We start from the raw sequence: 27448 nt of genomic DNA on the forward strand, positions 1-27448 counted from the left end.
TTATTCACAAACTTGCCTACTATAAAACGTGCACATAAATAAATATAATGCATCCATCAATTCAACCAACTAGCTGTATTCTCTTAACAGATTAAATCAAAGTTTATCTACAACCACAAGTTAACTATACATTACATCCTTGCTTACCAAACCATACTATAAAAAAAATTCACCCATCATGCTCAACAACCATTACTTTTCTATCTTCACACATGCATAACAGCTTAGTAAACGGTATTATAAGGCGGTTTATAATAATAATAATAATAATAATAATAATAATAATAATAATAATAATAATAATAATAATAATAATAATAATAATAATAATAATAATAATAATAATAATAATAAATAATAATAATAATAATAATAATAATAATAATAATAATAATAATAATAATAATAATAATAATAATAATAATAATAATAATAATAACAAAACGACCAATTTGAGAGTCAAAAAAACAAGCTCTAATATTAATCCTTTTCACATCAAAATGATCCTTCTACTCACATTCCCTATATATATTTCAATATAAATACGATTCACGTAACTTTTCACATAATCATTTTGCTACGGTTTTTTCTTTACCCACCTCCCTATGGGGATCATCCTCAGCAAAAATCTCACTTTAGCCCTGCTTCGGAAATTCATTTCTGAAATATTTTTTTTTCTAAATTTTTCCATACTTCGGAAGTGCATTTTCGAAAAAATACTAAAAATTGAAATTTTGATTAATTCGGAGATGCATCTCCGAAAAAACAAAAAAAAAATCTAAAAATCCCAAAAATTAATTTTAGGATATTAATTAATTCATATATCATAAATTTGATATAATTTATGAGTAATGAATAATAATAATTATATATTATGATATAATTTATGAGTTATGAATAATAATTAATATATATATTTTTATTGTGATTCATAATTTAAAATTTAAAATAATTTTAATTAAAATAATTTCACTTACAAAATGAGTTATAATTTTTTATTTATATATTTATAATAATTATTATGTATTTATAAAAAAAATTTAAAAAATGAGTGTTTTAATTTATATATTTATATAATAATTATAATTATTATTATATATTTATAAAAATTATTATATATTTATATATTTATATATTTATATATTTATATAATAATTATTATATATTAATTATAAATATATTTAAATATTTATATAATAACTATACAAATTAAAAAAATGAGTGTTTTAATTTATAATAATTATTATATATTTATATATTTATATAATAATTATTATATATTTATATATTATATATTTATATATTTCACTTACAAAATTAATAATTATTATTATATATTTATATATTTCTATTCTGATTCATAATTAAAAATGAGTTATAATTTTTTATTTAGTTTAAAAAAATTAAAAAAAGATTTTGTCTTAATTTTATTTAATGAATAAATTTTATATTTAATTCTATATAATTCAAAATTTACTTATGAAATTAAAATGTTTTTGATTTATATAAGTTAGTAAAATGATATTTAACTTAAAAATTGTTTAGGAAATTTTGATTCACCTTGATTTTATTGATTCACCTTCATTTTATTGATTCACCTTGATTTTATACCTATTAATTGTATTGATTCACCTTGATTTTAATTTTTTAATAATTATTGAATTCTTTCGAAAGTGTATATCCGAAACATTCCAAGACCAATTTGGTCTTAGAATATTTCGGATAATAATTATTGAATTCTTTCGGAAGTGTATATCCGAAAGACCAATTTGGTCTTGGAATATTTCGGATATGCATCTCCGAAGACACCCCTCACCCAAAAAATGTGTTTTCGGAAATGCATCTCCGAAAACCCAAAAAAGGGTGTTTTCGGAGATGCATCTCTGAAAACACCTTTTTTCGTATTTTCGGAAGTGCATTTCCGAAATAAAACAAATTTTAAAAAAAAAAGTTTCGGAAATGCATTTCCGAAGTAAGGGTATTTTGGGTTTTTCACCAGAGGTGACCAAGAAAATAGGAAAGGTGGGTAAAGAAACTCTCTTTTGCTATTAACCCAAAAACACAACAACCTCAAAAACCTTGTACTATAAAAAACAAAACAACCTATGGAAGTGATGATACAATGTTCAAACAAAAGGCAAGAAAAACCATTGCATTGTCTCCCACATAACCAAACACATATAATGGCTAAGAAGATACCTCCACTTTAATTTAAATATAAACTTTATTGTCTTGTAATTAACATGGTAATCACGGTTTTAAATTGCGATTGCAGACGCAGATGCGGTTGCGGCTGCAGATGTTGCGATTGCGGCCATTGTGGTTGCTGCGGTGCGCATTGCGGCCGTTGCGGCGTGAATTTAAATTAAGAAATAATTGAAATACAACATTAAAAAATATTTAATGTTAATATTTTACATTATAAATCACATGTAAATTGAGTTTATGGGTTTTCAAATGTTAAGTTATGATGAAAATATGTAAAGAAACATGGGGAAGGTGTTTGATGTGAATTCTAATGTGTTGTTGGACGTGTGATTACAAATCACACCGCAATTGCGGCCCGATACGGAGGCTACCGCATCAGGAATATTGCGGCCGCAATTGCGGTTGGGGACTGCAATTTAAAACTATGATGATAACTTCAATGTAATATATAGAACTTGGACGAGAAAAGAGAAGGATCATGTGAATTTAACAAGTAATTGCATGATGTTTTATGTGATACATGCTCTGCTAACAATAAAATTTCTAAGATCAAATTCTAGCTAGTCAACAATTTCCGCTCTCATACAAAAAACAACAGTAACAATTGCATCATAAACTACAACTCTCAAGTTTCATCTATTTTTTTCTCAAAAAAAAAACCAAATAAATTCAGATTAATCCCTTCTATTTGACCATTGATTATCAGATAGGTCATGTCATTCCTATGGCAAGTTAAATAACTATCAATATTGTCAAATAATATAAACTAACAAAGGAACATAATTGAGAAACATTTCACATTGACAGAAATTAATTTAAGAACACACAAAAAGTATAGGCAGGATGTAGTAAAGTTGAAACTAATACAGTTTCATTAGAAAACCATCAAAAGTCAACACCTAGCAACAAGTTAAAACCCAAACAAAGGCGGACAATAGAACAATAACAATCAATACCACAACACAAAATAATCATCACAATATTCTATAATGCCAAAAAGAATGAATCATTCTCACAAACATGCATCATCAGTTCATGTTGGTGATTTTAGTATCATCAATGTATTTTGGTAGTAATGTGATTTACTATAGGCCGATGCAATTATGCATTAAGTTTGAAACGAGTTAGGGTAGTGCGGAGTGCACGCTCGTCGAGCCAAACGTGTAATTGAATACGAATAATTGAAACGGGGTTCCAAGAGACGTAGCCCCTGGAGGCGCCCCATCGGGGTCCAAGGGGCAGAGCCCCTGGCGGGGTGCGGGGCAGTGCCCCGTCGGGGTCCAAGGGGCAGAGCCCCTGGCTGGGGTCCTGTTCGAAATTTTTTCTGAACAGTTGTACCCTTTCCCAACAGACATGACCATTTTTTCTGAACAGGTGTGTCTTTTCGGTTTCTGTTATTGATCTCCTATATAAGGAGTCATTTGGCCTCGATTTTGGTACACGAAAAATAATACTTCCTCTCTACATTTCTGATCTGTTCTCTATTGTCGAAAACAGATTGCTCTTCGAGAATTATCCCCACAAAGATTTCGTGAACCCAGGCAAGAATAGGGTCGAAATACTTTGTTCGGAAAGTGTACGAACACGATTCTTCGAAGTTATCCAGGATTATCATACCGAATTTCTAACAGTTCATCACCAAGCAACTGGTCAAACCCTAACACACACAAATGCACACAAAATTGAATATAACAATAATCAATTATACTTCATAAATCACCACGCAACACCAAACGCACAAAAACCCACGACATAACATTGATATCACAATAATCAATTATACTTCATAAATCACAACGCAAGTAATCTTACTCATATTAGAAGAGAAGAAAATGTCAAGTATCTATAAAAGAAGGGGGTGACGGCAAGGATGGGTCGTCGAATTTGGATTTGGCGCGAGTGGGTGGTGACGGCTAGGATGGGTGGTCGTCGGAGGAGGTCGGAGAACGGAGGAAAGAGAACGGTGTGGGTGGTGACGGCTAGGATGGGTGGTCGGCGGTTTCGGCAGAAGAAATGGCATTTCAACCGAAGAAGAAAAAAAGAGAAAAGATTGTTATGTGTGTAAAGGACTAGGGTTTATTTTTTTGGGAAAAAAGAGGGCCTAAGCCCAAAAAGGAAAACGCTAAACAGGAATAAAATGAGGGACAACAATTCCTATCCTATCGTCTTCCACCAGCCGAGCTACAAAATTGGGCGCAACCGTATAATCAACAAAATTGTAAGATAAAACACATCCTTCATTAGCCAAGCCATCTTGTTTGCTTCTCGATAAGAGTGACTAACTTGAACATCCTCATGGAGATCAATCAATCAGCGAATTTGCCTCTGCAAAGCAACACCGTCTCCACTATTAGATGCACCTTTCTTAATAACATTCATAACCGCAACAGACTCTAGGTTCAATTCCACCTTGTTCTGTCCTATATTGAGAGTATATTTGAGACCTTCAAAAACGCCCCAAAGTTCTGCTAAAGGATTGGGGTTTAATTAGGGAAAACTTGTGCGTAACATTTCCCATCGGTTTTTAATTGGACCGGTGTAAAGGCCTAATGTGCGTAACATTTCCCATTGATTTTTTATTTTCTAGATGTAAAGGCCCACTGACCGTAACATTTTCCATTAAGTATTATCTAGGCCCGATGTAAAATCCCTTATAAATGCATATATATATATATATATATATATATATATATATATATATATATATATATATATATATATATATATATATACATATATATATATATATATATATAATATAGATATATAATATATATATATATATATATATATTATATTTATTATATATTTATATAATATATTATATATTTATTATATATCAATAATATTAATATATTATATATTTATTATATATCAATAATATTAATATATTATATATTTATCATATATCTATATAATTATATATATATATATATATATATATATATATATATATATATATATATATTGAAAAGTTGTAGAAAAATTGTATTTTATGTATTTTGCTGTGAATTTGGGTTTGAGTGAAAAAAATTGTATTAAATGCCAAAACAATGGTATTGAATTATCTTGTAAAAAGTCATTTTTATCTCTGAAATAAAAATAATTTTAATTATTTTATCAGAGAGTTTGATTTGTAATTATCAAATATTTTACTTTTTATATATTTATAATAAATATAATAGATAATAGATTATTAAGATGAGGAGTGTTTTTGAGTGGATAGGCACGGGTATCGATTTATCTTTGGAGGAGTTTGAGGGGTTTGTTTGTATTGACGAGAAGTTGAAGAATAAGAACAAGAAGTTCATGGTCTCGGTCATTTGGTTGGCAACGGCGTGGTGTATTTGAACTAAGAGGAACGCAATTATTTTTTCGAATGCTACATTTAGTTTCATAGAATGTATGTCGGAGGTTGTGTTTAGTTCTTGGTCGTGGCTTCTCTCTTGTTATTCGTTAAGGGATAATTGTAATTTAGACACTTGAAATATTCTACCCCTCTCTTGTTTTGAGTTGTAGGATGTTTCCCTCGTTGTAATAGGTTCGAGTACCACTTATACTCCTTTATTAATTCAATTGTCTATTAAAAAAAAAAACCCTCAAGGATTGCCATCTGCAATTTAAATAATATGCCCAAGGATCTCATGGATTTCCCTGATAGTTCCACTTCCAATATTTGTTGCATATCTATCTATATTGTTTTTAAAGCTATTATTAGGAATATTTTTAGGAAATGACTTCATTGGAAAATAATTATAAACAAAATCAACACATGTTAAAGACTAAAAATTTCAATTTTAAAATCCATTTCTATTATGTTATATATAAACACCATCTCCACTTTCAATACTTGCATATATCATACCATCTAAAACCAATTTAATCATGGCTCAATCTCTTTTATTCACAGTGAAGAGACGTGCCCCTGAATTAGTTACTCCATCCAAACCCACACCTCGTGAAATAAAATTACTCTCAGACATTGACGACCATGATATATTACGTTTCCATATTCCTGGTATACAATTTTACAAGTACGAACCCATAATGACAGGAAAAGATCCGGTTGATGTTATTAGAAAAGCACTTGCAAAAACACTTGTGTTTTATTATCCATTTGCAGGTAGATTGAGAGAAGGAGCTGGTAGAAAACTTATGGTTGATTGTACTGGAGAAGGTGTTTTGTTTATTGAAGCTGATGCTGATGTTACTCTTAAAGATTTCGGTGATGTTTTTCTTCCTCCATTTCCTTGCTTGGATGAGCTTCTTTATGATGTTCCAGGTTCTTCAAACGTCCTTAACGCTCCATTGTTGCTTATTCAGGTTTAGAATTGTTCTTTTTTAATTTTTGCTTAATCATACAATATTCAGATACTTGAATTGTAATTATGTGTAGGTAACACGCCTCAAGTGTGGTGGTTTCATCTTAGCTCTTCGTATGAACCATACAATGAGTGATGGATCAGGTATAGTTCAGTTCCTGAATGCCTTGGCTGATATATCTCGCGGGATGAATGAACCTTCAATCTCACCGGTGTGGTGCCGAGAGCTTCTAAGCGCAAGAGACCCACCAAGAGTGACATGTATTCATCCTGAAATTGAACAGGAACCTGGTAACAACAAAACCATAATCTTATCCTTATTAGACAACATGGTCCGACGCACTTTCTTCTTTCACTACAAGAAAATTGCTGATTAGCTGGGTGAGTTTGCCAGGTGACATACACCTCGCAAATTATTGTAGTTGCGGGGTGCAAACCACCTCTCAAACCAGTTTTGTAAAAAAATATATATATAAGTGTATTTTCATCTCGCAACGGAGGGAGGGAGGTTTGAAATTTTGGGAAAAAACGTTGCAGGGTGTTAATCACCTCGCAACAATGTTTTAAAAAAATTATTAGAAAATCAAATATTGCATTTATTAAAAAGTCAGGGTGGCAGGTGACCTTTTGCAGATTTTACTGACACAAAAGTTCTGTTGTGCAAAACACCCCGCAACTTTCAAGGCCTTTATGGGTTGCGGGGTAACGTCCACTCCGCAAGTTTTTATAAAAAAATTTGGAAAAAAATAAAACTGGCAATTAATGATGGTACAATGTAATTCTCGGACACATAGGTTGCGGGGTGGATTGCACTACGCAAGTTTTCTAATAAAATTGGGGGGAAAATAAATATGGAAATTAATGATGGTAGGTTGCGAGGTTATTAGCACCTCGCAAACATTTTTCAATAATACATTTTCATTTTCGTTTCCCACACTCACTGTCACCGTCTTCACCCTAAAATTTTCCACATTCCCACGCCCAAAAAACCAACAGCACCGCGTCTTCACCTCAACAGCACTGCGTCTTCACCTCAACAGCACCGCCGTCTTCACCCCCAACACCACTGTGTTCCGTTTTTCTCAGTCTCTCTCTCTCTCTTTTTCCCTAAAAATCATTATCTTTAGTTCCATTTTTCTGCAAATCAACACATCAAAACAACTTGTATTGCCTGGTTGGATTTGTCTATCACCGCCTTCGCTCAACAACAACTTCTCAATTTCAAAGCAATACACAAATTAATGTAAGTTACTTCACTTAATTTTAGGGTTTGTTTGATTTCACTTATTTGAACTCATCTATTTTAGGGTTTTCTAATCACATTTCTGGTTCAAGCATTAACAGAGCTTTCTAAGAAGTTCTCCAATTCAATTGAAGCTGATGGGAAAATAAGCAAGGTACTATTATTAACATTATATATTGAAATTCTTTATAGGGTTTCATTTTATCAGTTCTTCTGACTCAGTTATTCGGTTTCTCTTCAATTTTTATTCGGTTTCTCATCATACCTGATACCATACCTGATACCTGATACCACTCTTAGGATTAGGAACGAGTCTAAACACAAGCCATTAGAATTAATCAAGCTTCTCCTTTTAAATTATTCGTCCATAACATTTTTTTAGTGTCACAACTTACGGTAACTTTATCACCTCTGATACACCCCTAGCCCCAAATTATAGCCCTATCTTGATCAGGCCCCAATAAACCTCCTTTCATCAAATGTTGGAATCATTTTCAAGACCAATCCCCACAGCTCCAAGAGAAGAGTTTGATACTAATTGATACAGTTATAAACTGAAATATATTAGACAGAAATAGGGTGAACAAAAAACACTGTTATAGTGAGTTGCGAACCTTCACCTCCCTGGTCAAAGGCCTTAACTCTTTCAAATAACAAGATGCCCTCTTTAATGTTCTTCCTTTTATTTACACATACAATACAGCCTGATCGTACATCAAACTAACTAACTAAAGAGTTCACCTATCATTAAACTAGTACTTGACCTAATGAAGTACTATATATTGGAGTACAAGGTTATTCAATTACATCATATTTAGATCCTACCAATGATTTTTCACTTTATTACTTTAGGATCTATAATTAGTGCAGAATAAGGACAACTGTTTTGTTAGTTACTCAATTACTAGATTAGTTAGAACTTAGAAGGGACTGGAAGGGGATTGGTTAGATACAAATAATGTGAAATCGTATTAGGGGAGACACTTTGATAAACTTAAAATCGGTTAAATCAAATTACTATTATTGTGTACGAATCTTCTCATAAAAATCTACCTCATCAAATTATAGATCCTAGATTGAAGCTGATGGGAAAATAAAAATTGCATTTTTTTGTAGGAGGGTGTTGAAGTATTGACAGAAGAAGCTCCAACAAAATCTGTACCTTCTAGGAGTTCTTCAACGAGAAGTGGAGCAGCAGAAATTCATAATTTGTCTAAAAAGGTTTGTGTTTTGTTTTTGTTTATTGATGTTTGATGATTTTTAGTGTTGCTTATGAAATGGATTTTTCTAGTTGTTTAAATAAGGATGCTCTGACTAAAATATGGTGTTTTATGTTGTGTGTTGTTTGATCGACATAGTTTAGTCATTTATTAGTAGTTATGTTTTGAGGATTTCTACCCATTGTTTGATTTATTTGTAGTTATATTCTTGCATGTAAGCTTTGAATTTGGTCCCTGATACCCCACTTATATGAATGCATTGCAACCTTAACTGCATGAAGTTAATTTTTCTCTAATAGCAATAATGGAAGGTGAATTATGATAGCCATTGCAGTACAACAAATGTAGTCCCTTAAGTTAACAATTATGACGTGTTTGGTAACCTCTGTAATACCTTAGCCTGGATTAATTCATTGATTAGTTCATTTAGAAACATGCTTTTCTTTCTTACCCTAGGAATGTTCTATGCTAATTAAATTTACCTGTTGAAGTTGCTGCTACTTTTAAGCAAGTGTGTTGCCAAACAAAAGCTCATTTGCTAAACAAGTGTGTAGCTAAACAAAAGCTCATTTCATCATTCTCTTGTTCAGGCTATACTATATGTGCAGTTTCTGTAGCTATGAATTGACTTGATCAAATTGATTAGGATGCTTTAGAATCTCTAGAGAATTTCTTAGAAAATCATAGATCAATATTTGAATACTTTAGTGTATATTCTTGCTTCAGCCTGTATGCACCTTCTCCACTGCAATTTCAAACATTGGTTTAGTTATCTTATGTTTAATCATAATTGAGTGCTTAGAATTGGTATGAATAAGGGTTAACACACTGTCTTTTTCCGAGTCACACCTAATAGTTTTACAATGGCAGTGTATATAATGTATTTCCATAAATACCTCTTTTCAGTGACATTTGCTTGCAAAGACTGGATTGTAGTAAGAAAATTATAAGAGATATATGTTAAAGGATTCTTAAGAGTTCTTTGTCTATGCTAGATTTTGAGACAGTTTGGTAGATATTGTTTTTGTTTTTGCATACTGAACATAAATGTTATTTTCTATTACTATTTTTTATTTTATTTAATTTATTTACGTATGTGTAGGCGGAGTACCAAAGATTGAAGGCGGAACTTTTAGCTAAACATCCTGAGTTAGGTGGTCGACGGGGGCGACATCCTCTTGATCCAGCTATTGATCAACATTTGTGGTTGAAAGCAAGTAAGGGAAAGAATAGAAATGGAAAAATTTATGCTACTGGACCTTTAGCTGGCAACTACAAAAAAGGGGATAGGTGTTCTTTATTTAGGAGAATTGCAGACGGAGAAGGGTCTTCATGTCCTCCAACATTAACCCCTGAAATAACTGAAACAATTAGACAACTAGCTCAGAGTGAAGCAGCACGTGAAAATGAAATATTGAGAAAAAAACAAACGGAGTTGGAGGAAGCATTGAGACTTTCACAAGAGCAAATAATGCTTACACAACAACAAATTCAACAACAAGTGCAACAACAAATACAACAACAAATGCAACAACAAATGCAACAAATGCAACAACTATTTCAACAACAATATGGTGGTGGTGGTGGATTTGGAGCGGTTGGTAACCAGGGAGTGGTAGACGAGAATGATGAAGTAAACGAAAATAACGAAGACATTCCAGATCCTCAGTGATTATTATTTTGAATTTAAATATTTTGGATTAATTATAAATTTCTTTATATTAAGTATGAATTTAAATAATAAGAATTAATTATAAACTTGCATTTTTAAGTTTTTTTGAATTTAAATTATTTATTATATTTATATTATTCTAAATATTAATTTTAATATTTAGAATACTATAAATACATATTTTTATTGAATTTAAATTATTTATTATATTTATATTATTTTAAATATTGAAATTAATATTTAGAATAATATAAATATTTTTTTTTATTATCCACGTTAAATTTTGCGTAGTGCATGTTACATGGTATTTTAAAATATTTGCCAGGTGAATTTCACCCTGCAAGTTTTTGAATATTCAAATATTGCTAGGTGAAATTCACCCCGCAAGTCTCTTAACACTTCTCTGACTTACCTGCTCTGAACGAAACTGACACAAAGAACGAAGTTCGCTGAAAGTCTTGGAAAGCGTGTTTGCGGGGTGTTTTATACCTGGCAATGTTGCGGGGTGAATACCACCTGGCAAAGTTGCGGGGTGTTAATCCTCTTGCAATTATTTGCGACTAACGTTTTTGCTGGGTGAATAGGTCACCTCGCAATTACAGCGTTGCAAGGTGATTTTTGCTTTTGCAGGGTGAATTTCACCTGGCTAAATGCAGTTTTTTTTGTAGTGTTTGGTCCGGCCGAGGTAGCCAAAATTCACTCTCTCCTTCCGACCAACATGATACACCAGTACACCAAATTTGAAATCATCACCGCATTTGTTTGGCGTTGTCGTACAATAGCGTTACAATCGGATTCAGACGAAGAAGTTCGTATGATGAGCGTAGTCAATGCACGTAGCAGATTGTTTAACCTAAAACTACCAAATGGTTACTATGGTAATGTTATTGTGTATTCTGTTGCAGTGACATCAGCAAGAAAATTAATTGAAAATCCATTGGAGTATGCATTGAATTTAATTCAGAAATCAAAAGCTAATGTCACCAAAGAGTATATCCATTCTTTAGCCGACTTAATGGTTATCAAAGGTCGACCTAGTCTTTCCCTGAGGGGATTGTTTGGAGTATCCAATATTACACATGCTGGAATTAAAGATGTTGATTTTGGTTGGGGGAAACCTGTTTATGGTGGACCAGCTAAAGATAGTTCATTTCCTGGCATTGTTAGTTACTACTTACCATTTAAAAACGGTAAAGGAGAGAATGGTTTGGTTTTACCGCTTCATTTGCCAGCTCATGCCATGGAGAGGTTTGTTCAAGAGTTAGATAGTGTTATTAAGGGTGATTCAACATCTCGTATCATTAAATCGTTGTTGTAGTCTTTGACTAATGTTGGTTTGGTGTGTGATTAGTTGTTGGGATGTCTTTACCTTCTACTTGTTTTTGCTGTTGTTGGCTGATTGTCGTAGTTCTTTCTCTTTGTTTTTTGTTTTGTTCACTTTGTTTCTTTGTTAGCCTGTTTGCTATGTTTTGCTGCTCTGACACTTCTTGTGTCTGTTGATTAGGGTACTTTGCCCCTCGCTATTAAGATATTACTTGATCATTTAAAAAAATATTTAACAAATATTTATGAATCTTTTTATAGCATAATTCTCACAAAGGAATTTTCTATGTGTTGTATGCAATGTTTTAAAAATTAGACCGGAGGTCGAACCGATAAAACTTTCAACTTACGGTTCAATGAGTTTAGTTGGTTAAACCTATTGTTGAATCATTTATTAAGTAAATTAATAGTATGAAATTAAATTTCATAGTACCCAATCATATATTCACAATTTAATAAAACAAATATTTCAAAAATGCATTACAAACTTAATACAACAATATTAATAGTGCACTTAATAACAGAACATAGTTGTACACTTAATTGTAACATTCATTTAAGAATAATTTGAATAAATTAAAGAATTACGATGAAAGAAGTTGAGCCATTCAAAATTGTTATTGTCTCAGAAACGGAATAGGATTCTCCAATCTAACCAAGAAGGTACATGAGTTCCCCACATACCTACCAAGATACCATTTTCAAGTCAAAATAGTGCTCATGTTTTCCACCTCTTTAGGTGTCACTGAAGAACCAGAAAAAACTATACCATTCCGAGATTTTCCAAATTGACCAAACCACTGCATGCCAAATCATCCGCAATCCCCCTCTATACCTAGAACAACAACTTGAAGCGACAAACAATTGGAAAAGAATCAAGATATATCTATGCAAAACAACACACCACCCCTAACCACCTAAAAATCCTATATCAAGCTGAGGAAGCAACCTCACAGGTCAAAAAGAGATGAGACGATGACTCTTTAGACACCGAGCTGAGGGGACAGGAAATGGTCCCAGAGGACCAAAGAACTCCCCTCTTTAGTAAGTTAACTCTAGTCAGAATGCAATCCTCAAGAAGATGCCAAGAGAAAACTATAATTTTAGAGGAGTCCCAGCTACGCAAAATAGATGGAAGAACTAAATCAACAAGATAGACATGTTACTCTGTGGGGGGAACTCCTTGGGTACGAGACATGAGTAAGCAAAGGAAACATAATAAGCACAATCGCTCGACTCACGCCACCTTAACACGTCACTCTCAAAAGAAAGGATCTCCTTCACTTGAGGTTCCAAGTCCACCTATCCCTCTCCCATCTTCCAACCTCCCCCACAGAGTTGGAGGCAAGGAAAAAAAAACGAAAAAGGTCAAGGAAATCTAAGATGAAGGGGAATAATTCCCATCCCAAATGTCCTCCTAGAAGGATGTAAGGAAACCATAACCAAATTTTAATGAGAGGCCCTCCGTAAACTAGTCAGAAGTGCTATCAACTTTAGCACCCAACAGAGAAATACCTTTCCATCAAGGCGAGGCCGATAGGAGACAATCATATCTGGCTGTAAGAATTTCACGCCAAACACCAGAAGCCCCTAAAATCAGGCGCTACCTCCACCTACCCAAAGGGCCCAGTTGACCAACCGAAGGTCACGAACACCAAGGCCCACAAGCTTCTTAGGCTTACAAGCATCCATCCACTTGACCCAAACAAACTTAGACTCCCCTTTCACACCTCCCCAAAGAAACCTCCTATGAATCTTCACTATCTTCTTCCAAACCATGATAAGTATCTTCAAGAATGAAAGGAATAAGATAAGAATGGAATTAAGAATAAAGTTAAGGAGGATCACTCTCACTTTCAGGGAGACATGCCCATACTTCCACAAAAGGAGCCTTCTAAATAAGATATTAACTAGAGGTTCCCACGTAGAAACAAGCCAAGGATTGGCACAACCCGGGATCCCAAGGTACTCAAAAGGAATAGACTTTTTCTTACAGTGGAGAAAATCACAAGCAAGATCTAAGAAAATCTGATCATAATTAACCCATATGAGAGAACTTTTATCAAAATTCACACGAAAACCTGAGGCCCTGAAATGTACATGAAACATCTAAGAGACTTCTCATTTTTATGCATGAATCTGATGAGGCATGTTGTGTTAAACAAGCAAATTCAAACACAAGATGGGGGAGGAACTATGATAAATAGATTTTAAAAACTTTTTTGCAAAAACGATTGATTTAACATTATTTATATTAGAACAAGAGATTATCCTAGTCTATCCTTAAACTACACGACCAACTATAGTCCCTAAGAATTGTTTTCTTGAAATTTCCAATATAATGAACTTGAGCTTTTAGATAAGATCGAATCTAACAATCTTTCAAAACTTGAGCTTTTCCATAGGAGAAACCCAAAAAACCTTTCAAAAATAACTAAAGCTTTTATCAATGTTCATCTCTACAACCTTATATTAAGCTTTTCACAAGTTTAGCATGCAACCTTCAAATCAATTACAAAAAATCACACAAGAACTATGCTCCTGAGAAAAAAATTATTGTGCAATACTAGTATAACACAACTCTCAAATGAATCTTTTCACTCTTCATCGTTAAGAAAACCCCGAGTGAAAAAGACTTATAAAAGAAATAGAAGGATTGACATGAGAAACTGTTTTATTAAAAAAAATAGTGTTTTTTGAAGTGAGAAAAAATCTCCTGTATGGACGAAACATATTTGTTTAAGAACGGTGATCATTATTCTCAATTATCATGTTCAAATTATCCCCTCGTTTTCTGACAAAAATCGAGGTAAAAGGTGTATAAGTTTTTTTTAACATTACATTGTTTACACAGAATATTAAATTAGCTTATTACGACAAATGCAGCGTTATCATAGTAGTTGCTATTCTTGGAGAACAACAAATATTTGCTCTAATCGAGATCTTGTTGGATAGATTTTGTGCTCATGATTTTAAAGTTCTATGGCCTGCATGCAATCAACTTTTATCGAGCTATCTATCCCAAGTAAGAAATTATCTATTCCATATTTGAAAAGTGTTTTTTCTGCACTTGCAATCCATCATAGAGAACTTTTCCAAGCATCTTTAAGTTCCAAGATTTCATTATTTTAAGCAAATATCTTGAGCAATATCTTGAGTGTTCCTTTATGAATGTAGGATAGAGATTTGTTTTTGTAGCGGTGTAACATATTCCCTCGGTTTTAAAAAAAACGAGGGCAAATATATTTTATATTTTCAATAGACAAATAAAATAAAATAAGTAAGCCCCTTGGTTTTAGAATAAAGCCAAGGTGAATGATATCTAATTTTTTAAACATTAAATTATTTACACAGAATATTAAAAAAACCGAGATTCATCATCATCGTTGCAATTCCAGAATTTGTAGCATATATCTTTGTTAAACAACCTTCTTTGTTTAAACTAGAGCCATAAGTGATTTTGTTCATTTGTAATCTATCATTGGAAACTTTTACAACACTCTTTAACAGAGATTTGTTCCAAAAATAGAACATCAACATCATTATGTGAGATAGATTGCAAGGCCAGAAAAATGTTTTGTTTAAGGGTAGAAGAACATTGAAGATTTTTTCTGTCTTGCAATCCATTTCAAAGGATGATGCTTACTAGTTTCGAGCAGCAACATATAAGTTAGAATTAGGGTAAAATTTGTTTAATGGGTGCTTTTATAGTAAAATGTGATTATGTTATCCCTCAGTTTTCAAGGAACTGAAGGGTTAGATGATTTAGTATTCAGTTATAAACAAATAAAAATATAAATATACTTAAGTGGGATTCGAAGTGTGTCCTGATTTGTGTTAACCCTTGGTTTTATTAGAAATTGAGGGAACGTGTTTGCATGATACCTCTTTTTTTCTGGCTGAGGAGAAAGTTTCGTCATAAAAAACGTTATTTGTTATAGTATGAAGAGCATTGAGAGGTGGGACTCATTCTCCATACGCATGTATCTGAGATGGTGAGTCTCTGTATATGGTTCTATCATTATGGGAGGTGAGATTCTAATGGACATGTTCTCCTCGTGGGAATTTCGGTAAAGCTTTACTTATTATTATTGTTAAGAGTCTCACATCAGACAATATATGGTCCAAACATGTGCTTATAAGTAGGGGAAATCCTCACCTTACAAGTCGATTTTGTAGGGTTGAGTTAGGTCCAGCCACATTTTTTAAGATGGTATCAAGAGCCTCGTTTTAAGATCCGATGGACCACCTGTTATGGTTTCTGCTATCGGGCCACCCACCATTTATTTTCACGCTCCAATTGTCTAGTCCTGGGCGTGAGGGGGGGTGTTAAGAGTCCCACATTGGACAATATATGGCCTAAACATGTGCTTATAAGCTAAACATGTGCTTATAAGTGGGGCAATTCTCACCTTACAAACCGATTTTATAGGCTTGAGTTAGGTCCAACCATCTTTAACAATTATCACCACACTGATGATCTTAGAGGTTTGTGGAATCTACTATCCGACTCCAATACTGATATCAATGTTCTTTTATGATATTGTAGGAATGATCACATGATCATGTGATGTTTTGGTCACTGGATGCATTGTTTCCATCGCCACATCTACTTATCATATGACTTCTTCTTTGAAAGAGGGAGGTGTATCTATGAAATATAATGTGATGCCAATATAAGGATGTATGCCAACAAGAAGCAAGGGAATAGATTGATTTTATTAGCATCCATGGGGTTTGGGTCTCTATTTATAAAGACCTTTAACTCTAATAATCCCCATATGTCGTTGCTATTTCCACTCAGGAGATCTGTAGGACTATTTCCACTCTAATAAGCCCCATATCTTTCTAAGTAGAAGATTAAATCCAACAAATTCTCTCACACACAAATGTAATGAGTAAAAGTTGCAATTTATTCATCATTTAAATTTAAAACATATTACATATAAATTTTAAAATTGGATGGCTATTGAGATGGCCAAAAGCGCACACAAGCTATAGTTTAACCATTAATATTCTTTAGATATAATAGGAATGGGCTTCCAAATTAATAATTGGATACGATTCTGAATTTCCGAATCTTGAATGGAATGACCATCTCCATGCTGGTACATGAATAATGCCATTCTACCGAGATTTATCGCAATATCTATGAAACTTTTAGAGAAAGGAGAATTGCATTCTTCTTTATTCATCTTCTTCCAAATTGTATATATCATAGACTTTACATGCTCACGAGCCTCTATTTCAGAAGCACCAGTTTCGTTCACATAACATTGTATTGATTTTGGAATATCACCTATTTCAGTTTCACGCTTCAAAATAGAAAAGAAAAAAACTGTTAGTGAAAAATTCAAGATTTGACTATATTTTTACTTTGTATAAATGGTGTAAAACTTTTATTTTCAATAATTTTTAGAGTGAAATTCTTTCTTTTCATTTTTCAGTTCTTACCATTTAGTTTCCACATCTCTTTATCATTTTCTTAAATTCTTAAATGTAAACACTTCGATATTCCTAGAGTTTAGTTGGATACCTATCTATTATTCAATAATCTAATGCCATGTGACTTTTCCATAATTTCTTTTTTAAAAAATTATAGATTTAAATAAATTTGGTCTAAAAATACAAAAACCTAACCAAAATTAATAGATACCTAAGAGTTTACCTCTCAAATACCTATACTTTCTTAAAATACCTATTATGTTTTAGTTTTACAAAATAGTTGTAAACCTTTTAAGCTCAGGACACAAGTACTACCTCTTCAAATACTAAAACCATATCTTTTGAAACCCTATCGGTAAAAACAAACTAATTTTCAACTTCTAAACATTAAAAATGATTTCTTATCTCGAATCAATAAATAACCAAATATTTTGATAAAGGTTTTTCAACTTAAAGGGTTAATGTAAAAAGATAATAGTAAAACCATATATATTTATTTTAAAAGGCAAGAACTCTATTGACTAAAAAAAGTATAAAACAAATAAACTAAAGAAGCTAAAATTTATAAAGGGTGAAAATTAAAATACTATGTTCAAAAATATTAAAAATAAAATTAAAATTGACAACATACTTTAGATGTTCCGAGGTCATTAGCAAGTCGTAAGATCATTGCTGAATATCGAATTATGTTGGAGTTTTCTTCTAAATGATACAAATCTTCTATTTTGAATGAATTTGGAATCGAAATGTAAGCATGAATAAGCATAAGAGGTGCACTTATAGATATCCATGCATTCTCTATGTATTCCTCAAAGGTTGGAGTATATCCACTATGATACCACTTTGCTTCAATTAAGTATGCTTTACATAGATCTGTCCACTATTAAACATAATTATATCATATGCATAAAATCTTATACCAAATATATATAATTAAGAGGGATAATAAAGTTTAAAAATTTGAATAAAAAAAAGTAAAAAAATAAAAAACATTTCTTACTGCTTTTTTTAGGTATGGGATGATAGAGTACCCAGTCTTGTTCAATATTTCAAATTCAACTTCATTGACAAAGTCATCCAGCGTATGATAGCATATTTTCATGTAGTGTGGTAGAGAATCCATGGAATTTAGATCCCATCTAAAATAAAACAAACATAATATTAATAGTTATTCAAGAAAAATATTATTAAAAAAAACTAAGAAATTTGGAATATTATAGAAGAAAAAAAGTATTTCAATTGTCGATCAATAACGATTAAATATTCCATCACGTCAGATTAAAATTTTAAATTTCTTATATAACATGACAAAATAATATATTTTTATTTAGATAACAGTCTATTCATACAAAATATTGGTGCATCTCTATTAAACTCATATTATTACCTGTCAATTGCTTCTGTGAAGAGCTCTAGTTCTTCCAAAGTTCCATACACATCGTAAACATCATCAATTATGGTAATTAAAGTGTTAACCTTTGTCAACACTTTCCGAAAATATTCAAATTCTGGATTGAAACTCATTGCCACATTCCAAACAAAGTTCTCAACAGTTCTATCCCTAGCAAATCTCAACTTTTCTTCAATTTCAGTGTTTTTCCACCATCTTAAAAAATAGTAAAAAATTTAAACATTAGTAAATCGATGTATTCGGTCTATATAGAAGTACAATGAGAATGAAGTGTTGTTACCTAGAGGTATACTTTAGTTCTTCTTGGTAGATGCTTTGAAGAATGTTGAAATCCAATTTAGCAAACTCAAGTAAAACATCATTCTTATTTTGTTGTTTTTCGTATATATTGATGAAACAACGAGCCTCCCATCGAGAAACTCTCCAATGTAATGGAAGCTCCAAAGCATGACTTATTTGAAGTGACATATGACTATCTCCATTTTGATTCAAAAATTCTTTGAGAAACTTTGATGTGAAATCTCTTGCTTCATCTAATGTAGTTTCATCTTCAAATGAATGAAATGAAGCTTCATACATTGATAACATTCCCTCAACATCTGCTAATTGATTTTTCTTAAAATCACAAATTTCATCTTGAAAGCAATCAAAAACATCTGCAACAAAAAATTATACTTAAAAATTAATATACAAATTTATATCATAATATGAATATTTTCTTTTAAATTACAATATTAATTAACCTGTAGATATATCATAACGATGTTGTCTCAAGAGTCTAAACTTGAGAGCTGTGGCATGTAAATTCTTCTTCAAATTGGATGTTTGGTTGTTGTAAATAGTGTCCAATATGTTTTTTATTTCATTCTTGAAATGGTAAGCCACTCCAAGCCTTTGGATTACATCAATAAACTCCATTTGATCAACCTCATTTTCAATTTTGTTGAACATCATCCTTACTTCTTCTCTTAACACTCTAGATTTCTCAGCATAAATTTCTTCCTGCAGAAATTTAATTAATTAACTATAAATTGTTAGCATTTTTCATAGTAAACATACAATGATAGTAAATGCATGGATGTTTTATTAAAAAAAAAAAAGTAAAATTAAGTATTAAATAATCATAACTTATATTCACTATTTAATGATTGGATATAATCATTGCTCCAAACTGAAGGTTGGTATGTAAAAGATCGTCTAGGAATTGCTTCATTTTGATGATCATTTGCAACTTCATGAGATGTTGCCTTGCAATGAATTGGAAGAGTGAAATTGGAGTTCTTTATTGCTAGAGATAATGACCCATTTTTGGGAGAAAAGGTTTTGTTAAATGTAAATGAGGGAGAAGAAAATATGGGCAAAGCCATTAGCTAGAAATGAAAATACAATGTTTACTTTGTTGAGAAATGTTGTAGTATATCGGACGCTTTATATAAGGTATCGGGGAACAAAAACATAATAATATTTTAAAACAAAAGCAGAAGAAACAAAAATCCAGCCAACAAAATAGAAAGAAGAGTAAAAACAACGATAACATGTGATAACATGTTATAGGGGTGTTCGCGGTGCGATTTATGCGGTTTTGACACTAAAAGTTATCTGAACTGCAAGAGAAAAAGACGTACGGTTTGATTTAGTTTGGTTGGGTTTTAGAAAAAAGTCGAACCAATCCAAACCAAACCAATGCGATTTGGTTCGGTTTGATTTTTATAAATATTTTATTTAGTCATACATACACATATAGATGACATCATAACTTTATATTTAGTCATGCATACACTATCAAATAACAACAAAATTCATCATATTTAAACGACAAATTCTCATTTAATATGTATAAATTAGATTAGACAAAAGTGAAATAATAAACATAAAATAATAACATAAAACAATATCAAAAATATTATAGTGAAACAAAAAAAATAGAAGAGATGAGAGATTAGTGAAGATGAAAGATAAATATCATAAGAGATGAGAGATTATAGAAGAAGACGTGCGATAAAAACGAAATTGAAAAAGAGAACATTTACATAAAAATGAGAAGGTGAAAACGAAAGAATATAAGATAGTGAAGATTCGGGAAGAAGAGGTAAGATGTATGTGGGGAAGATGACGCGATAATTCTAGGAGAGATTTGAGAAGACATAAATTAAAATCATAAGCCTAACGATGAGAAAGTTGTTCGTAGTCATAAGGCTAATGTATGATAGGTTTAGGTTTGGTTTGAATATGAGTTAAGTAAAATTTAGGTTGTAACATAATGCGGTTTGATTCGGTTTTGTTCGGTTTGCAAAATATAAACCGCAAATCAAATCGAACCATGCGGTTTTGTTAAAAGATGACCCAAACAAATCCAAACCAAATGCGGTTTTTTGCGATTTTGGTTTGGTTTAATTTAGTTTGAGGTTTTCTATTGGGTTGGTTTGGTTTTGAACACCTCTAACATGTTACAATATTATATATTTGAGTTTAGAAAAACGGTCGCAGTCGCGTAAAAGTTTCTACAATTATAGTCGATATAAGTGTCACATCATTGATCGCAGTTGTCGCGGTGTTAATTAACTATAATTTATTCTTTAATATAGAAAACAGTAATAACAATATCGACATCTGCTAATTTATTCTTTAATTTATTTTTAAGAGATAAATATAGTAAAATTTTCTTGGAAATTGTGTAATGCATTTAATACAAGTTTATAATTAATGATTTTATTATTATTTTTAATACAAAATTTCTATTTATGGGATTATTAACTTGTGCCCTTGGGGCACAAGTTAGCATTACCCATATATATATATATATATATATATATATATATATATATATATATATATATATATATATATATATATATATATATATATATATATATATATATATATATATATATATATATATATATATATATATATATATATATATATCAAACCGGACTATAAAGGTGGCAAAAAGAAGAAAAAGAATTAAAATATTAATTTTATTATCTAAATCAAAATATTAATTGTATTGTTATAATCACTGTAATAAATTTTTTTATAATATAATGCAAAATTAAAATTTGATATTTTTTTAGTTTAAATCTAAAAAGATATTTGCATGGAAAAGAACCTATATATATATATATATATATATATATATATATATATATATATATATATATATATATATATATATATATATATATATATATAGGAACAGTCAATAAGTAGAGAGAAAATTACTATTTATTTAAAATTTAATTTAATTTTGAATAAGAATCATGAGATGGTGATGATAATAGAGGAGAGAGACAATTTTATTTTTATTTTTTAATTAACACAAAAATTATAATTGATTTTGTATATGGTAACGTGTTATGTTTGTATCTCCCTAAAATTTCTTTGAAAAGGAAGAAATGATGTAAAGGAAGCCAACCAACATGTCATTTTAATCCAACAAAGACAAATATGTTATTTTTATCAATAATATTTTATAATAAAATTTTAAAATGGTATTTTACATAAAAAAAATTATTAATAATATTTAATAACAAAATTCTATTTTTTTAATTAATATATAAATTAGTTAAAAAATATGATATTAGTCTAATTATCTATCAAATATTTGTTGTGAGTCAAGTCAAATTTGTAACCATCGGACAATTACGTTTTTCTACTTTCTTCCTTATGTTCATATTTACGAAATCAAATAAAATCCATTAATTATGTGTGTTGATAAATAAATAAGAATATATAGTTTTGGTCATTTTCATTTAATGTATTTTTCAACCTTTTCAAACACATTTCTAACTTTGGAAGTATTCGAAATAAACAGTCCTATATTTAATTTTACACAGATTTGTTATAATTAGGAGTGGAAATAGGTCAGACCAACTAATCGGGACCTACGGTCTAAACTATACGGGTTCAGGTCTGACCAGACTTTCTATTCAAATAAAAAAGGCCTATGCCTTTTTAAAAGTCTATTTAATTAAAAAAGACTAGGTCACGGTGTCATAAAAAAGGCTAGGCTTTTTTATTTAAATAAGTCTAGGCTATTTTAAAAGCTTATTTAGCTCAATATATGTGAATAATTTAATTATTATTATTATATTATATTATATTCATACTTTGAATTAATATACAAAAATCAAACTTAATCATTTTGATGAACAAATGAGAATTAATTGCAAAAACTTTATGAACAATGTCATATGTTGTTTTCTTAAGTTCTCTCAAACAAATATTATCAAAAAAATTATGTTAATAAGTAAACTTGAATAAGTCAACACAAATAAACATTTAGTCTTGTTGATCTTTTAATTTGTGAGTCTATTTAAACATTAGTTAAATTTCTTATTTACAAATGCTCAAATAAAATAGGCTTTTATGTAGGCTCTTGGGCCAAACAGGCCTTCGAAAAGGCCGGACTTAAGTCTAAAAATAAGCCTTTGATAGGCCACAAGCCAGATTTAGGCTTTGTAATTTTTGACATATCAGACTCAGGCTTGACTCGGTCTAACCTATTCTCACCCCTAGTTGTAATCAATTGAATTATATATATATATATATATATATATATATATATATATATATATATATATATATATATATATATATATATATATATGAGAATGTCATATTTATATGAGAATGTGAGAATGAATCTGAACCATTGGATTTTAAAATAAATGGTGGAGATTATGGGTGAATCTTTTTTTTCTCTCCTACATTTTGAAATAAATGATGTAGGAGAGAAAAAAAAAAGATCCACCCATAATCTCCACCATTTATTTTAAAATCCAATGGTTCATATATATATATATATATATATATATATATATATATATATATATATATATATATATATATATATATATATATATATATATATATATATATATATATATATATATATATATATATATAAAAGATCATATTTATAAATATTAAGTATTGATCTTATAAACAATTGTCTAATATGACTTCTAATACGATATCTTTTAAACAATAAATCGATTACAAAACTTAAACACTAATAAATGGGCATTATTATAACATAAACACAAATTAACAATTATTATTATTATAATAGATTTATAAAATTATAACAATATTTATACAATTATAATTTATGATATCACTAAAATTGAATCTCTATATTTATGATTTCTTTTTATGTCAAACTATATTTTTGATTTCACTAATACTACAAATTTTAAATATGATTTTTTAAGTATTAAAAAATAAATTTATTTGAATACTTAAGATCTCTACTAATATCTTTAAATGACTAAAATATATATATATATATATATATATATATATATATATATATATATATATATATATATATATATATATATATATATATATATTTAAAATTATATTATTGATCTAAATATTTTTCTATGGGTAAAAAAATTTATTACTAATTCAAATATTTTTAGACAAGATTATTTTAATAAACGGGACTAAATTTATTATTGATTCAAATATTTTTATAAATAATATAAAAAAATAATAATATATATTATTTTATAAACAGAAAAAATAAATTGTTAATTTAAATATTTTTATATAAGAAAATAATTATAGACACTGATTTATTATCACCTTAAAAATAATACTTTTGATTCAATAATATTGTATTTTTTTCATTTATTCTTATTATATTTTGAAAAATATGTGCATACCACACTACTAGAAATACTTTGTTTTTCTGCGGATTTACCTGCGGATTTTAGCTTAAAATCCACAAGAAACATGTTTCCTGCGGTTTTTTCTGCGGATTTTGGCTCCCAGCTAAAACCTTTGAGGGTAATTGAAAATCCGCAGGTAAATCCGCAGGAACTAAAATACGCAGGTAAATCCGCAAGAAACAATTTCCGCAGGTAAATCCGCAGGTAGTTTATTTCGAAATTTAAAAAAAATTAATTAATTAAATTGAGACTGTAATTTTCCTATGTAGTAATTTAATGTGAATACTCTTGCATTTACAAAAATATGGCTCCGTATGCATTGCTTCTACTAAATAAGATACACACAGAATATTACCAATCTAACAGCACTTTGCTTCAAATGCAGTACTGCTACACCAATCTTACTCGGAATGACGCGGTTCCGGTGGCAAAATTTCGCTAACGAAAAGGGCTACAGCTTTGATGAAGAACTCAAAGCCAAATTCTAATATTAAGGGCTGACGCGGGCCGTGTTACTTGACACGGTCACCCGTGTCAGGAGGCCTGAGACAAAAAAATCAACTTTTAAGATAACAGAAGTCTGACACGGGTGCCCGTGTTGGCTGACATGGCCCGTGTCAGCATGTGATGCTGAGTTTATGATTTTTTTCATATTTTTTCCATGGGTTAAGCTGTGGGGGCGTTTTGGGTACTTCCAACCAACCTAAGTGAGTTTGCACTATTTAGAAGAGTTTTAACGATGAATTAGAGGACTTTTTGGCCGGGAAAAGAAGCACGATTGAAGATAGGAGAAAACTAGGATTTGGGAGAGAAGAAGGTTTTCATGAACGGAAGCGATTGAAGATCAACTTTCATCTCAATTCTTGTAATGTCTCTATTTTATATTTTCTTTTCTTTGAACGATATGAGTAGCTAATACCCCAATGCTAGGGGGTGTCCCTGATTTGATTTTGTAATGATTTTGAATTCCTGAGTTCATCAACAGATTTGTTTTCTTATTCAATATAATTATACAAGGTTTTTATGCTTTCTTTGTCGGACCAACAAGATTGATTTACGGTTAACAACCAGCTGGACCGCGGTTGTTAAGGTTTTTGTACGATTAGACTATAGTAGATATCACCTAGGAATAGGGATACCCTATAGTTACCGGTTAACTCTTGATAATTCAAATGCTTGATTTCATCATAATTCGCTAAGGAATTAGGATTTAGGATGAATGTTCAAAGGTTTTCCAGCTAAGGAATTAGGGGAAAAAATCTAAAGGGCGGTAATTAAAGGTTATGAACTTGTTGAAGAAATCTAGATTCAAGGTTATTACAAGGCAAATCATACACTTTACCCTAGCAGACTCTCATATTTGTTAAAACCACTTAGTCAATTTTCTGTTATTTTATTTATTGTTAATTTATAATTGCAAATCAAAACCCAAATTTAAGTTTTTGTTTGATTGAATTAAAAATTAGAACTCTATACTGATACGCAGTCCTTGAGACCGACATTCGGGAAATTTCCCTTTATTACTACAGAGGCAAAATAGTACACTTGCTATTTTTCCGATCAGTTTCACTAAGTTAACCTTTAAGGTTTAGGTTTACCATTTTTGTATTCAAACATTGAATTTCTTATTTATGATCTTCTCTTCTCCTCTCCTATTCTGTGATTGTCGCATGTCTTCAATTTTTTAATTTATTTATTTATTTCCTGCCATTTCAATTCTAGAAAATATGTATAGGTCGCAAAAAGTTTTCTTGTAATAGTAATTAGGGTTTATATTTCTGCCTTTACTTTCTGCATTTTTCTTCCTTTTTCCCGGGTTTTTGGCTATGTATCCCCCTCCCCGAAGCCTTGTAATAGCGTAGGAACTTTTAATTTCTGCCTTTAAGTTTGCTTATATTAACTGCGTGGTTAGTAAAATAGGGAGTGAAAACAATCAATTGAACATAGTTCACCTAATATAAGATAAATATCTGAATCAAATTCACGTGATTGTTGCACCCACACACCTTTAGGGTAATCCCTCTTATGCTGCCTTTCAATAAAATAGTCAAGTCCCTTCGAGCATAGGGATACCTTAGCGTATGTAGCCTTCGATTAAAATCATCATCGTCCCTTCGATAAAAGATCATAGTCCCTTCAAGTTTCCTACGATAAAATGATCTCGTCCCTCGATGTTGCCTCGATAAATGATGATAGTCCCTTCGATTGCTAAGGTATCCTTATTGGTTTCCTGTTACGACTATTCTCATCAATTCCTAAGACTTCCTACCTTTCTTATGGTATGGATAGACTTATGGCAAACGATGACCCTCGATGACCCGTACATCCAATGAAAGGACTACCTGCCTAACAATTGATATGGATAGCCCTTTCAAACAAAAGACTTAAAGAACAAGAAAGACGAACTTAGGGTAGGTACTCTTAACTGCTTGCTCACATTCAAATCAAACTTTCAAATGCTTTTCACACCTCTTTTCAAAAACAATTTCCAAAAGGCTACACTTATTCAAAACAAACAAACAAGCGAGCTAAGCAATTAAGAGTCCATGGATAACCATGGATACAAAGGGTGATTATACCTTCCCTTTGTATAACCTACCCCCCGAACTCAATCTCTTTCAAAAAGGTCTTTCCTGTTCTTTTTGCATTTCCAATTGGATAAAATAAAAGTCGGTGGCGACTCTTGCTATCCTCACATAAAAAAGTCAATTCTCCCACCGTATTACATTTAGCAATTGTAAAAGGTATATAAAATCTAGCAGTACCAGGAAGAGGAGAATCCATAGCTGGTCCTCCATAAACCGCTTTTCCCCAACCAAAGTCAACATCTCTAAATCTAACACGCGTAACATCAGACATTAAAAGCGATCTCGCCACATTATAATGAAGTCGATTCCTGATAACTAGTAAATCCATCATAGAA

General features: G+C 30.9%; 2 protein-coding genes across 2 annotated transcripts; one reads left to right on the forward strand and one right to left on the reverse strand.

The window, feature by feature from the left end:
- The first annotated feature begins 5939 nt into the window (after positions 1–5939).
- LOC131600171 (benzyl alcohol O-benzoyltransferase-like) lies at positions 5940–12046 on the forward strand. Its single transcript, XM_058872371.1, has 3 exons — positions 5940–6531; positions 6605–6880; positions 11336–12046. Exons 1-3 carry the CDS (start codon positions 6094–6096, stop codon positions 11981–11983), a joined length of 1362 nt encoding a protein of 453 aa, XP_058728354.1. The 5' UTR covers positions 5940–6093; the 3' UTR covers positions 11984–12046.
- A 4834-nt stretch (positions 12047–16880) lies between these two features.
- Positions 16881–20258, reverse strand: LOC131600172 (terpene synthase 10-like). Its single transcript, XM_058872372.1, has 7 exons — positions 19972–20258; positions 19588–19846; positions 19125–19500; positions 18821–19039; positions 18434–18572; positions 18065–18313; positions 16881–17303 (listed from the first exon to the last, which is right to left on the reverse strand). The coding sequence occupies exons 1-7, from the start codon at positions 20209–20211 to the stop codon at positions 16998–17000; spliced, it is 1788 nt and encodes a 595-aa protein (XP_058728355.1). The 5' UTR covers positions 20212–20258; the 3' UTR covers positions 16881–16997.
- Between the last annotated feature and the right edge of the window lie 7190 nt (positions 20259–27448).

This window comes from Vicia villosa, linkage group LG4 (genome assembly GCF_029867415.1).
Source record: "Vicia villosa cultivar HV-30 ecotype Madison, WI linkage group LG4, Vvil1.0, whole genome shotgun sequence".
NCBI classification, from domain to species: Eukaryota; Viridiplantae; Streptophyta; class Magnoliopsida; order Fabales; family Fabaceae; genus Vicia; species Vicia villosa.